The sequence below is a fragment of the Nuphar pumila genome, chromosome 2 (genome assembly GCF_984573655.1).
Source record: "Nuphar pumila chromosome 2, dmNupPumi1.hap1.1, whole genome shotgun sequence".
NCBI classification, from domain to species: Eukaryota; Viridiplantae; Streptophyta; class Magnoliopsida; order Nymphaeales; family Nymphaeaceae; genus Nuphar; species Nuphar pumila.
The window spans coordinates 128,651,837-128,666,756 of record NC_143250.1 but is presented as its reverse complement, the minus strand read 5'-3'; the positions used below and the strand labels follow the sequence as shown (position 1 = coordinate 128,666,756).

Below are 14,920 nucleotides of genomic sequence, written 5' to 3'. Positions count from 1 at the left end.
GTGTTCATCTCTTCTTTATTTTCTTTTCTCTTCTCTCTTCTTTTTTATCTTTTATTCCCCTTTAAAGTGGGAACATAGGCTAGAAAGCAAAAATGAAGAAAAAGAGGAAAAAAATTGCAATGATCACAGGTCTTTGGGATTGTTTCCGCACTTGTTTAAAAAAAAATCACACTTTTTAGGGGTTATGAGTTGGGGTCATTACATAGAGAGATAGAGAGAGTGGAGGGCTTAGAGGGGGCGTGAACTAGAGAGAGGAGATGAGTGATTTTTATAGAGGGAGAGAGTGAGGCAATTCAAATTCAAAAATTTTCAAGATATTTTTCCATACACAATATAAAGATTATAGAGTGCAGAGGGAGTATTAACACCTCTACACAAGTTATAAACTTAAAATAAAATTACTCTAAAAGAAGAAGAAGACTACTTAACCAAAACCTAAATCTATATAACACTTCCCAAGTTCCTACCCAATAATAAGTAAGACTTCTCCTTACTTAGGTGCCACACTATTTACATAGCTAGGATTAGGGAGAACCTAATTTCAACCCTCTTTACTTCTTTCACACATTTTCATGCTCTCCCAAAAATTGGAAAGTCCCCCCTCTCCCCCCCCCCCCCCCACAAGTGGATCCCACTTGGGCCAGCTGGTCTTCTAAATTAAAATGTCAGGTTTGGGTCCAACTCAATTTGGGTCCAATTCTCTTTAAATACTGAATGAGGTGGTGCCCCAAACCAAATACCCCACTTTGCTGAAGTGGTTGCAATGCTGATATGGTGTTACAAGTGTGGATCTCACTGCATGATGGATTTTGGATCTAGATCTACATGAATTGGGTCCTTATTAAGTGTTTGAACCATTGATCTTGGATTTGGGTCTTCTATAACTTGTATATGGTCTTCAAGCTTTGGATTTGTAGCATCAATCATGTCCACCCTAATCCCTTAGTGTAACAAATCAGGATGTGAGTATGCCATACTTATATCCATTTGGGCCAATGGGTGTGGGTCAGGGTCTTCTACACTGAGATTTGCTTCAATTGATTGGGTACCATCAAGTGTTTGGAACCATGATCTTGGATTTGGGTATTTCACAACTTGTACAGGGTCTTCAAACTTTCGATATGTAGCTTCAATTGGATCCACTCTAATCCCTTGGTATTACATATCTGGATTCAGTATGTCAAACATACCAATGGGTGTAGGTCTTTACTTCTTTCGTATGTTTTTCATGCTCTCCTAAAAATAAGAAAGTCTCCCCCTAAGTGGACTCCACTTGAGCCAACAGGTCCTCTTAATTGAAATGTCAAAACTTGATCCAACTCAATTTGTGTCTCATTTGTCTTCACTGTTGAATGAGGTAATGCTACAAACCAAATGGCCCACTTGGCTAAGAAGGTTGCAATGTGATATGGTGTCACATGGTTGAGTCTAATTACAGGATAAAGTTTGGATCTAGATATGCAAGAATTGGGTCCCCATCAAGTGTTTAGACCATTGATCTTGGATTTGGGTATTTCACAACTTGTACAGGGTCTTTAAACTTTTGATCTGTAGAATCAATTGGAGCCACTCTAATCCCTTGGTATAACGAATTTGGATTGAGTATGACAAACTTAGATCTATTTGGGCAAAGATGTGGGTCGGGTCTTACACACTGAGATCTGCTTCGATTGATTCGGGCAATGGATTTGGAACAGAGTCCTCTAGAATTTGGATCATATCATCCCCTCCACAATGATAAATGTCTAGTCCACTAGGCAAGCATCCACTTCGAATATCATAGTCAAATATGAAGGTTTGCGTAACACTTCATATTCCTTTGCAAACCGTCTTCCACCCTTGAACACCACGCGACAACTATGCATCCTTCTAACACACTTGAGCCATCTATATTCACGTCCTCGTGGAGGAATGAGGCCATGGTTGAACCATCACCTCATTTTTTTTGCATCTTGTGTTACTCGTTGAATCACTCAACACTCCTTTTAGGTTGTTTAACAAAGTTTTGACATAGTTGACGAGGTTGACAAAAGTCATTGAGTGATTTTTAGCATTAATTGGGCTCCATTCTTGATGTCATCGACATTAGAATTCACAACGATCAATTTGAAGAAGTTGGGTAAAGCAAGCAAAGTAACCTTGTATATTGCTTGCTTGAGTTACCCAAAGGTGAGTCTCAGTCTTTTGATCCAAACATAGGCATCCCCAAGAAAGCCATCACAACCCCTTCATCCACTATATTCCCTTGATCATCCACGATGGTTCAAAGGAACAGTCTCACAATCTTTGTTGGGTGCATGCTTAGGTCAAGAGGTCATGGCTTCGATCTTCTTGGATTATGTACCTTTGCTTTGTTGGTCCCTCACATGGCCATGGTAAGACACTATAGGATATCCTGAATTGCAAGGGGTCCATAGGACCACAAATACATTTTTTTTGAAGGGAATCCGAGGATCTTGAGAATCATGTGAATGAGATAAAGTAATTTTGGCGATCATGTTGACAAGCTTAATGAGAACCTCCTTTCTTGATTTGCGAACCTTCAATTAATCTGGGGGTTGACTATGCCTCTTTACGAAGGTTGTGTGTTAGTAATTCATCTTCTACCATAGCCTTGACTAAACATCCTTCTAGGATTTGAAAATTTCAATCCATACGCTCATCCCGTATTGCAACCCTATACTTTTTTCCGAATACGTTTATTGAGGTGTGTTTGGCCTAAACCTCACTCATGGTATGTTGGTTCTTACACATCAAGGGTTCAAACTCCCTTAGGAGTCCATTTTCGAAGGTGACCCTAGTATATGTCCCAATGCAATGCTCGTGCTATTGATCCCACTTTAAACTCTCGACATTGAGGCATTCTAAAGTGCACCATAATCTATCTTCGAGAAATTTCATTAGGCTTATAGATCACATTTTTACACTATAGAACTCATCATGCAAGTTAGATATAGAGGGGGAATGAGTTTTTTTCCACTTGCTGAAGTGGAACACCCCCTTGTCGCTTTTGTGGGTCTGAGCGCCTCTTCTAGTAGTTCTTTAGAAATTGTGTTGACCTCGCTAATGACGATAAGTTTGTTTTCATCAGTTTCGTCTATGGTTTGTCGCAATAGAACTAATTTATATGCTCAGACTTCAACATGCTTTTCAAGCATATCTCCTCCTTGAGAAGTGGGTCAAAGTAGTAGATGTGCAGCCCGGACTTCCTCCTGCATTTTTCCGCAGCAAGCTTGCAATGTCATTTATGACACCGTTTAAACACTTTCCAACAAAGCATTTTTAACAATGCCACACTTGGTGTTTGGTTTTCTATGAAACTTGTTGATGATCTCAAAATTCATCACGAGTGGTCGGCCTTGCCCTTGATTTGATACTTTATGTGCTTGGGCTCACGAGGTAGGTCTATGTTCAAGGGTTGGTTTACATAGGTTGGTTAGGTTAGAAACAAGGTCAGGTTAAGTTTGGATTCTGACAAGTTTTGGAAAAAAGTTTAGTACACCCAAATTACATTCGATAAAATGTTGCAAATGCAGGGAGATGTTTAAGACACGTGAAAGTAGGTCCTATTAAAATATCAGGGCCAAACTCTACTTGGTTCAAGATTTATATGCTTGGGATCAAGTTGCAGAAAACTGAGTTCATACTGGGTCTGGACTGTATTTTGGGCTTGGTAGGGTTCAATAAAAAAATTGCTTCTCTCTACTAGGTTGGGTTCTAAGGTTGATTTTTTGAGGGTTGGTTAGGGACACGTGGGAGCACCTAAGATTAACATCTCTGACTTAGATTAGGTCAGTTTAGGGAGATATGATTCAGGAAAGTTTGGTCAGATTCTGTAATTCACAGTATACATACTATGTTGGGTTTCTTGGAATCAGTTTGGGTCAAATAGGTGCAGATGTTAGTTTGGGCTAAGGTGAGTGAAGGATGGTTTAACCTGCAAGGACCTAGTAAACACTTTTGGGGAGTTCTACTACAAAGTTGCACGTCAGGTGGTTGTTTGGATGCAAGTTGGTGCAACAAGGGTTCGACTACCGTGGAGCTTGAGTTCATCATACTTGAGTTGAGCCAAGTTTCCAAGTTCCCGACCTACTAAAGGTCTGAGCTTGGTGCAACAAGAGAGAAACATGAGAGAGGGCCTAAAGGCGAATGAGAGAGAAGCTTAGGGGCTTAGAGAGATATAAGGGGGGAGGGAGGCTTAGAGGGGTGCATGAACTAGAGAGGAAAGATGGGCGATTTATAAAAAGGGAGAAAGCGAGGCAATTCAAGTTTAATTCTTTTCGTGATATTTTTTCAAAAAACAATACAAGTGTTTATATAGAGCGCAAAGGGGTATTAACACCTCTATACAAGTTACAAGCTTATAATAAAACTACTCTAAAAGAATAAGAAGACTACTTAACGAAAACCTAAATCTAGGTAACACCGCCCAAGCTCCTAAAAAAAAAACAGGTAAGTCCTCTTCCTACTTAAGTACCACCATGTTGACTTATCTAGAATTAGGGAGAACAACCCTTTTTACTTCCTTCATACGTTCTTATGCTCTCCTAAAAATAAGAAAGTCTCCCCCATCGGTGGACTCCACACGAGCAGGTTGTACGTCTTAATTGAAATGTCAAAACTGGGTCTAACTCAATCCGAATCCCATTTGCCTTCAATGTTAGAATGAGGTAACACTACAAACCAAATGTCCCACTTGGCTGAGGAGGCTGTAATGTTGATGTGGTGGCACAGGGGTGAATCCCACAGGATGACAGAATTTGGATCTAGATCTCCAAGAATTGGGTCCCCATCAAGTGTTTAGACCACGGATCTTGGATTTGGGTATTTCACAACTTGCATAGGGTCTTCAAACTTTTGATCTACAACATCAATTGGTATAACGGATATTGATTGAGTATGCCAAACTTAGATTTATTTGGACCAATGGGTGCGGGTCGGGGTCTTCCAAGATATACTTCAAATTAACTGAAGCAATGAATCTGGAGCAGGGTCTTTTAGAATTTGGGGTTTATCAACATATTTTAGGCGCGAATCAAAGATAACCAGCACCAATGATATTTGGTCAAAATCCACTAAAAATTGATAAGCATCCAATCATAAACTAACATACATAGAACAAGATCAAGAATGTTTTTTATAATTGTTAGAGGGTAAAAAGGTAACCCTCTTGACTTTGCAACAACCGAGATGGGTTAGCAGGAAACTCAATTAATTTGAAAAAGTCATTTTATTTCTGTTTTGGTAAAAAAATCAACCCAACGAAAAGTAGGGCGCCTCTATGATTTCCATCATTAGGGCATTTTTCTGAATTGTGCTAAAATTTGGGCGCTATTTTGAAAACCTCCCTTCACATAAAACGACGGGTGGTGAATGGGCCAAGAGGGAGAGGGTGGTTGGGTGGTGAACAAAGCGGCCTAATAGTCAGAGAAGGGGAAGGCTCCTGATGCAGTGCCCACCCGAGTCACGCGGGAGCTAAGAGAGGACGCGGTGCGCCAGTGAGATTTGAACGGCGGCCGGCCGTCTCTTCTCTCTCCGGAAACGAACGCGCACAAAAAGCGAGAAGAGGAAGAGGAAGAGGAAGAGGAAGAGGAAGGAGTCGGGTTCGATCGATTCCCTTCTCTTGTTCGGTTGGTCCCCCTTGGGTTGCTTGCTGCTTTGTTGGTTCGTTAAAGAGGGGGAGGAGGGGTCTTTCTCGACCCTCGGAACCGATGGACGGCGCGGGCAGTTGGGACGCGCTCGAGTGGACGAAAATTGAGGTCTGATCCGACGCCCGCACCATCAGGCCCTAAAGGTTTCCCCTTGTTCAATTTTGCTTCCTCTCATCCTAACTAACTGACGCGATTCCTTTTGTTGGGTTTCGTGTTGCGTAGCCCGTCACTAGGTCGGTCTCTCATGGCATGAACAAGTTCCTTCTAGAGGCCGAGGAAGTTATAGTTGAGGTATGTGGGACGACCCTTTCAATTCTTGTTTTGATTTTTGCTCTGCTTCCTGATTGTTTTTTTTTTTTTTTTAAATTATTATTATTATTATAAAATTTTCTTCAAGCTATGGAGGCAAATTCCCCGCCATGCGGCTGGAGTAGGAACTATTAGTATTTGGATCACCTAAAAGATTTGCAGCCCGGCCTCTTTCTTCTTCTCCAAAATCGTAGTCATTCCTTCTCCTCTCTACGCCCCATCTGCGTGCGTGTTAGTCCCAAGACGAATCGCAGATTCGGTTTTCTGTCGGGGATCTGGTTAACTAATAACCTCCCATGAACCATTGCCTCCTGTAGGGTTTATGTTGTAATCAAAGTTACTCTTTTGATCCCTTATCCCGCTTATCTGCATGTTGAACATCAGGGGAGACATGTCATTGACGTGCACTCCCGATCAAAGTTGACGAAATATTCGTTTCACTATCAGAGACCCCATTCACCAATTCGTCGTGCAAAAAACTCGAGTGCACGTGTTGAGTGGGAACAGTGATGTGGGAATCCTCTATAACTTATTTACTGTTGGGGAACAAATGTTTGGGTGCTTGATCGTGAACCCCTGTGTTCGGTAAGTGAGCAAGTGAAAAAAGCTACCCGTGCAGCCTTACTGAATCAGAGCGATTGATGTTTGCTGGCCCTTAAGCTGCTAAATTTTCGAGCACTTCTTGTTGTGCTTTATAGTGAGAAGAAGATGATTATTGCAACTTGGGTAATGCATCAATATATCTTCATATTCTTAGACATCGTCCATATACTGCAAGCTGCAACTTTGGTGTAACCCAATTGGTGCTTTGGCTTCTGCTGTCATGGATAAATGGCTCTTTGTTGGTCCTGCTCCTTTTTCAGGCCTCAAATGCGAAATAATGAGAATCTTGTCTGACGGCCTATTTTCATGGCCCATATTGTGCGGTTATTAAAATGCTTTTGTTCCTAGGTTCATCAGCAGCGTATATTTGGAACATTTCTTTCTATCTTGGATACATTTAATTTGCTTATTCTCTCTGTTTGGACATTGCTTTCAGGGATTTGGTGTGGTCCTTGTAAATACAGATGAGGCAGGTACCTTGTTGGTTACCAACTTCCGTCTGCTCTTCGTGGTATGCATCAGCCCTGTCATTGGCTAATAGCCTTCTTTTGTGCTTTTGTTAATATTTGTGGCACATTGTTTTGTTTAGCGAACTTGTTTTATGTTGATTGTGTGCTTCATTCGATCGGTTGATTGGTTTCCATTCTGCCGACTCAGTCCATATTTCTGTCAGGAACTATTTTATCTAAAGAATGTTTCACGTACATTTAGCACCTCCTTGCAATTGCTTCCTAAATATGCTCTATAGTTATCTGTATTGTATCTGTCCATGATGTTAGATTCTCTTTTGATGCTCCTGTTAGTTTTTATGGTTCCATAACGTTCAAATACAAGGACAATTTTGAGGCAATTTTGGTCAAGAGAACTTAACACCATAATCTTAACACATTGGAGTTTCTTACGTTAACATTCTCATTACTGAACCACCATCCTGTTTATTGGGATCACATTCATAGTAGAATTGTACATCCAACGAAATAAGTGTCCATGCCCATCTATGCAACAGTGTTCTCCAGTAACCGCCAGGCTTTTAGGTGTATAACAAGTGAGAGGATTCTCTTGTTATATTTCTAGCTAGGAATTCTTTTGTAACTCCACATGTACTGCGCTCTTGTCAAGGGCAAGAACTTTGCTGCAGTTGATTTTCCAGAGGTTCTCAGATAGTTCTTAACTTCTTATTCATTTATGGTTTACAGCGAGTCATGCTATCATTATTTCATGTATCATTGTTGTTGTCTAAGTATTAAGATCCTGCTTTGGCTAAACTGGGAGAATGCATATGAAAATAAGTTTAGCACAATGCAGGGTCATGGGTGTATGAATATGTTAGGACGAGTCCACATGGTACTATGTGCTGTCAATTTGCTTGCTTACCACACTTCACTGGTGCAAGTAATTTTCCTAGTTATTCTCATTTGTTTTGCTTATGGTTCCTCTGTAGATATTCCTGAACTCAGTTTTTTGACAAAAATAAAATGCAGAAAGAATGGTTTTCAGTGTAGTTGATGCCAAATTATATCTCGTGCCTTGGGTAGATTTTTAACTGGTATGAGGGGCCATTGTTGTCATTCCTTAAACAATAAACCCTAGTTAACACTTATGGCCCCAGAAAAGTTGGGAACATATGAGCCAGTCTAGCTTTTTCTTGTTGGCTATTTCATCTGCATTCATGTTTATTTTCCCATTATCCTTCCATGCTGTCATTCACTCTTCTATTTGCTTATTTAAAAGCCACTGTTTTTTCTCCCCTCCCCCCAGAGTGAAGGATCCAGAAAGATTAATGCACTTGGCACCATACCATTGGCAACAATTGAGAGGTTCAACAAACAAGTAAGTACCTAACTATTTTTACATTTCTCCTTCTACAGTTAGGACAATGTGGGATGTGTAACATTTATTTGGTTTGTCTCACATGAACTTTGATGTGGTTTGTGTGAAAGTATCTCCAACAAGATACTAATATCAAGACCTTAATATTCTTGATATTGAACCCACCACGAAAGCACAATAAGAACACTTTAGAACACTTGTGCACAAAAAGCACAACCCACAAATAACTCACAAATGCACAAAGGCATAAAAACAATGGAATCAATTTATTGAGAACTTGGGCTTTGACTCAAAGCCATGAAAAAATACAAAGGGGAGAACCCCTATTTATAACACCACAAGAGGGGCCTTGGAGGGGCTCCACCCATAGATGTTGGAGCCCCTCCAACGGTCACAAATGTGACCGTTGGAGAGGGCCCAACGTCTATGTTGGTGGGCCCCCCAAGGTACCTTTTGGTACACTTACAAAAGAAATAAAAAAAAAACAAAAAAGAAAGAAAATAAAAATAATTACAATCACATCCATAAAGTGAATGTGCGCAAAAATAGAGGAAAAGACTAAACTACCCTTATGACTAAACAAATAGAAATATATATTTTATATATATATTTGAGTAGATACATATACATATATATTAATATATGTATATGTATTACCATATATATATATAAAATATATATATATATATATATATATATATTACATTATATGATTATGTACATAATTTAACACCCCCCCTCGAACTTAGGGCAGGATGACCGAGAGTTTGCTAAGAAGGAAGTTGAAGCGCGGAGCACACAAGGCTTTAGTGAAGAAATCCGCCAACTGATACTCGGACGTGACATATGGAAGGTCAATGATTCCGTGGAGATACGCCTCCCGAACATAGTGACAGTCCATCTCTATATGTTTGGTCCGCTCATGAAAAGTGTGATTTTTAGCAATATAAATCGCACTTTTGTTGTCACAGCAAAGCTTGGTAGGCCCTTCAATTTTGATTCCCATATCTTCCAGCAACTGATGAATCCAAACAATTTCCATGGTAGTAGTCGCCATGGCACGATATTCAGCTTCAGTTGATGATAGAGATACCTTTTGCTGCTTCTTGCATCTCCATGAGATCAATGAGTCTCCTAAAAATACACAAAAACCAGTGGTGGAGTGACGGTTATTTGGGTCTCCTCCCCAATCAGAGTCAGTATAAGCAATTAATTTTAACTCAGAAGAGGAAGACAGAAAAACTCGCTTATTAATAGTGTGCTTTAGGTATCTCACGACACGCAAGATAGCACCCATGTGAACAGAAGTTGGTGCATGCTGAAATTGACTTGCCGTATGCACCGCATGTGAGATATCTGGTCTGGTGATACTTAGATACATCAACGAGCCTACTAGTTGCCTGTAGGGAGTATGATCGGAGAGAGGAACACCATCATCAATCTTCATTTTTGCTCCTACTATAGCAGGAGTTTCACAAACTTTATCATCTGTAATACCTGACCTGTCAATAATCTCAGATGCAAGCTTAGTTTGAGACAAAAAATACCCTCTATGAGAGTATGCAACCTCAATACCCCAAAAATAAGTTAAGAAACCCAAGTCAGACATTTCAAACTTATCCTTTAAAATGGATTTTATGCTTTTAATCCCTTTAGAATCACTCCCAGTAATAAGCATGTCATCCACATATAGCAACAGAATAACAATCCCTGCATTAGACTTTCTAACAAACAAAACAGTATCAGTAAAGCATGATGAAAAACCATTATCTAACATCACGGAGTTAAACCTATCATACCAAGCTTTGGGAGCTTGTTTTAAACCATAAAGTGCTTTCCGAAGACGAAGCACTTTCCCTTTAGGATACTCCATTCCAGGAGGAGCATCCATATATATTTCTTCGTTTAGATCTCCGTTTAAAAACGCATTCTTAACATCCATCTGATAGATGTTTCATTTATTTATTGAAGCAACGGTTATAAGACATCGGACGGTGACCATTCGAGCAACGAGGGCAAAAGTCTCCTCATAATCAATCCCATACTTTTGACCATATCCTTTTGCAACTAAGCGGGCCTTATATCTCTCAAGAGACCCATCACTCTTAGTTTTGACTTTAAATACCCATCTACATCCTATTGCTTTCTTATCTTTAGGAAGGTCTTGAAACTCCCAGGTTTTTGCTTTCTTTAGGGCTTCAAGTTCATTATTCATAGCAATTATCCATTCCGGGTATTTTCGTGCTTCCTCGAAATCCCTAGGTTCTATGTACGAGTGAATGGCGCTTAGACAGACTCTATATTTTGGTGAAAAAGACTCATATGAGATGAACCTAGAAGGTGGTTTTCTTGATCTTTCAGTCCTACGAAGATTTCTTTCACTTGAAGGGGTAGACTCACTATCATATCTTTCGAGGGCACTTCTAAAAGTACTCCTATCTCTATGAGAGTAGGTTATGGGATCTCTATGTGGTTCTTCATTAATGGGTTGATCAGAATGAGTTTCGTCATTTTGATTTGTTTCATCATCGCTAGTATCATCATCTTCAGTTAATAAATCAAACAGAAAAGAATAGTCTATATTCTCGTCATTAGTTTCAAGTTTTTCGAAACCACTAACATTTTCCAAGAAGCTTACATTTCTGGAAACATAAAGTTTATCACTCTTAACATCATAACAGCGAAAACCTTTATGAGTTTCCGAGTAACCAAGAAAGGCACAAGGAATGACCTTAGGGGAGAGTTTTCATTTTTATCAGTAAGGACAAAACATTTACATCCAAAAACCCTTAACCTGCTATAATCAGGTTCTTTTTCGTATAATTTTTCAAACGGGGAAATCTTGTTCAAGTTTTTAGATGGAAGTCTATTTATGAGATAGACAGAAGCAAGAGCGGCCTCCGCCCAAAGTTTTTTCGGTATATTTTGAGAAATGAGCAAAGTTCGTGTGGTTTCAATAATATGCCTATGTTTCCGTTCACCCAACCCATTTTGTTTGGGGGTTTTGGGACAAGACTTTTGATGGAGAATTCCGTAGTTTTCAAGATAGGTTTTAAATTCATTGGAAAGGTATTCGCCACCCGAATCGGTTCTAAAAATTTTAAAATTTCCATTGAATTGATTTAAAATCATCATATGAAATGTTTTAAAGGTTGAAAAAACTTCATATTTATGTTTAAGAAAATATATCCAACTAAACCTAGTGAAATCATCCACAAAGATAACATAGTAAGAAAAGCCTCCCTTGGATATCACCGGAGCTGGACCCCATACATCGGAGTGAATGATTTCAAAAGGTTTTGTTGTAAACATGGATCTTTGAGTAAAAGGAAGTCTTCTCATTTTTTCAAGAATACATTCATTACAAACAAAATTTTCATTACAAAGATGCTTAATAAAAGGCAAATAAGAGATTTTAACAATGTTGGGATGACCCAATCTCTTATGCCATACATGAATATCTTTGTTTTGAGCAACATTACAAAATTGATTCTTGGGAATTTTAAGAAAATCAACATAGTAGAGGTCTCCTCTCCTAAAGCCTTCCCCAATCAATTTCCCGGACTGGCGATCCTGTGTCCAACATTTATTAGAAGAGAATTTTATATCGCAACCATAGTCCGAGAGTTGAGAAACAGAAAGTAAATTTAAGTTTAGCTTTGGAATAAGGCGAATTTTTGGGATAAAGAAGTCTTGTTTTTCAAAATTGCCCATTCCTTTAATTTCAAGAGGGGTTCCATCCGCGGTTGAGACAAAAGATGGAAGGCGATTTTCAGAATAATTAGAAAGAAAACAATGACTTGGAGTCATATGAAATGAAGCACCAGAATCAAGTAGCCAAGATGTCTTACCAAGAGAGGAAGAAGATGACATAGCGGCTCCAGAACTGCCTCCTTTGAGAAGAGGTTGAAGAGCATCCATAATTTGATGAAGCGAAAGAGGTTCATTTAATGTTGAAGGCCGTTCCTCCGATTGGGATGCTAAAGCCGCGGCGAGGAATTTCTTCTATTTGGGACAATTGGGTTTGATATGTCCCGGTTCTTTACAAAAATGACAAGTTAATTTGCTATAATCTCTCTTGCCATATCAATCATTTTTCCCTTGATTTTTGAAATGGGGCGGTTTGTAGGTCTTCAAATTATTACCGGGTCTTGACACGGCATTGACCACTTCATAGTCTTTTTGAGAAGGTGTAGCAAGAATGCTTGGGTTATTTTTACTAATCCCCATACGTGTTTCCTCACCACTTAGCTTGGTGATGACATCTTCAATAGATGGGGAGGTAAAAGCCGATAGAAGGGAGGACCAAATTTGCTCAAATTTGGGTCTAAGACCATTTAGGAAGTTGAAGAAACGATCTTTCTCTAGTTGCTTGTGCCTTAATTCAATAGCTTCTCCGCTCCATTTTGGTTCGAGCATGGCAAGCTCGTCCCAAATAGAAGATAATTCGGCAAAATATTCCCGAATAGATAAATCATTTTGTTGAAGAGTCAAGGCTTTCTTTTAGAGGTAGTATTTGTGAGACAAGTCCCTTGACGTATACATTTTTTCAAGGTATAACCAAGCTTCGGAGGCCCTTTTAAACTTGATGATGTTTGCATTGATCTTGGTTTCTACGGACGAAAAAATCCAAGACAATATTTTGAAGTTCTTCATTTCCCACTCATCATGCTTTTTGGAATATTCTTCTAAGGCCTTTTGTCTATCTTCTCCTTCAAGAATTTTAATTTCCCCTTTATAATAGAAAGCTTGGGTTCGGGTTCCGATATGGAACCTTGAACATAACCCCAAAGACCTTTCCCTTTGATATGGGCTTCCATGTTGCCGGCCCAAACATGGTAGTTCGAACCACTAAGTTTAAAACCAAGGGAGAAGTGGGAGTCTTTTTCACCCATTATGGAGAGGAGAAGATGGAAAATAAAGCGTACCTTAACGGATTTTCAACCTTCTCTTGACAAAAGTTGCTTCTAAAATATTGCCCGGAGCAAATGCTTTACTCTAAAACTTCACTAGCTTGAGGGCACGATTTTCGAGGTGCTTCACAAGAGCCGAGATACACGATCTTTTTTCTTCCAACGAGGCTCTGATACCATGTGAAAGTATCTCCAACAAGATACTAATATCAAGACCTTAATATTCTTGATATTGAACCCACCACGAAAGCACAATAAGAACACTTTAGAACACTTGTGCACAAAAAGCACAACCCACAAATAACTCACAAATGCACAAAGGCATAAAAACAATGGAATCAATTTATTGAGAACTTGGGCTTTGACTCAAAGCCATGAAAAAATACAAAGGTGATAACCCCTATTTATAACACCACAAGAGGGGCCTTGGAGGGGCTCCACCCATAGACGTTGGAGCCCCTCCAACGGTCACAAATGTGACCGTTGGAGAGGGCCCAACGTCTATGTTGGTGGGCCCCCCAAGGTACCTTTTGGTACACTTACAAAAGAAATAAAAAAAAACAAAAAAGAAAGAAAATAAAAATAATTACAATCACATCCATAAAGTGAATGTGCGCAAAAATAGAGGAAAAGACTAAACTACCCTTATGACTAAACAAATAGAAATATATATTTTATATATATATTTAAGTAGATACATATACATATATATTAATATATGTATATGTATTACCATATATATATATAATATATATATATATATATATATATAATATATATATATATATATTACATTATATGATTATGTACATAATTTAACAGTTTGTCCTGCCAAACACCAGCTGCTACTGTTGTTATCGTATACAGTCATTTATATTGAGGGTTCAGATGCTTTCTTGATTGTTTGATACATGGGTGGACGAACCTTAGATGTTAATATGCTGTGTTGATTGTTTAGGGTGCCTAATTGGCAGTTCTGTTCTAGGGATACAATGTGTTGTCCGATTCAGCAATGCACAAAAAATAAGCTTTTTCACATGTTGATAATAAATATTTTTTCGTTAGCCAATTTTCTCTCAACTCATTTTGGGCATTTTGTGTTTAGTTTAGCACTATATATGTAACCAAGAAGAAAAAATCCTGCTAATTTCTCTTATAGACAAAGTAGGCTTGCTAATATTCAGGTTGTCAGGCTTGGGGACTAATATTTTTTTGGTCTAAATCAACAGTCATCAGGAGCCAGATGCATTGTTTGACATAGTTTTTTTTCCAAGTTTGCTATCCAATTTCACATTTTCCCTGAGAACAGCATGAGAAAGAAAGACAAAGAGTTTCCCTGATATTCCTGTAGTTGATTTCAAGTAATACCCTCTCTCCACCTCTCTCAAAATAAAGAAAAAAAACTCAACAAAGGAAAACCTTACCATATTAAAATGCTAAAATGTATCTTTTGCCGAGAAGGTAGTTGAAGTTTTTGTTTCCTGAGAATGATGCTGAATTGTATATCTTGAAGGCAGCAATTGATTTTGTTTTCTTTGTATCTTTTCCCTGATTCTCTACTGACCTGATGGGATGTGAAGAATTGACCGTTCTGCTTTCTGGCATGATCCAATC

General features: G+C 38.9%; 1 protein-coding gene across 2 annotated transcripts in view; it reads left to right on the top strand.

The window, feature by feature from the left end:
• The first annotated feature begins 5,381 nt into the window (after nucleotides 1-5,381).
• Nucleotides 5,382-14,920, top strand: part of MTM1 (Myotubularin-like phosphatases II superfamily) — a 178,538-nt gene continuing 168,999 nt past the window's right edge. Inside the window, exons 1-4 of one of the 2 annotated variants that reach the window (XM_089996794.1) lie at nucleotides 5,382-5,759; nucleotides 5,874-5,942; nucleotides 7,000-7,074; nucleotides 8,322-8,393. In XM_089996794.1, coding sequence (XP_089852920.1) covers nucleotides 5,712-5,759; nucleotides 5,874-5,942; nucleotides 7,000-7,074; nucleotides 8,322-8,393 — 264 coding nt within the window. In that variant the 5' untranslated portion in view covers nucleotides 5,382-5,711. Of the gene's footprint in view, nucleotides 5,760-5,873; nucleotides 5,943-6,999; nucleotides 7,075-8,321; nucleotides 8,394-14,920 lie in introns of those variants that run through there. The other variant, XM_089996795.1, reaches the window with a different exon arrangement.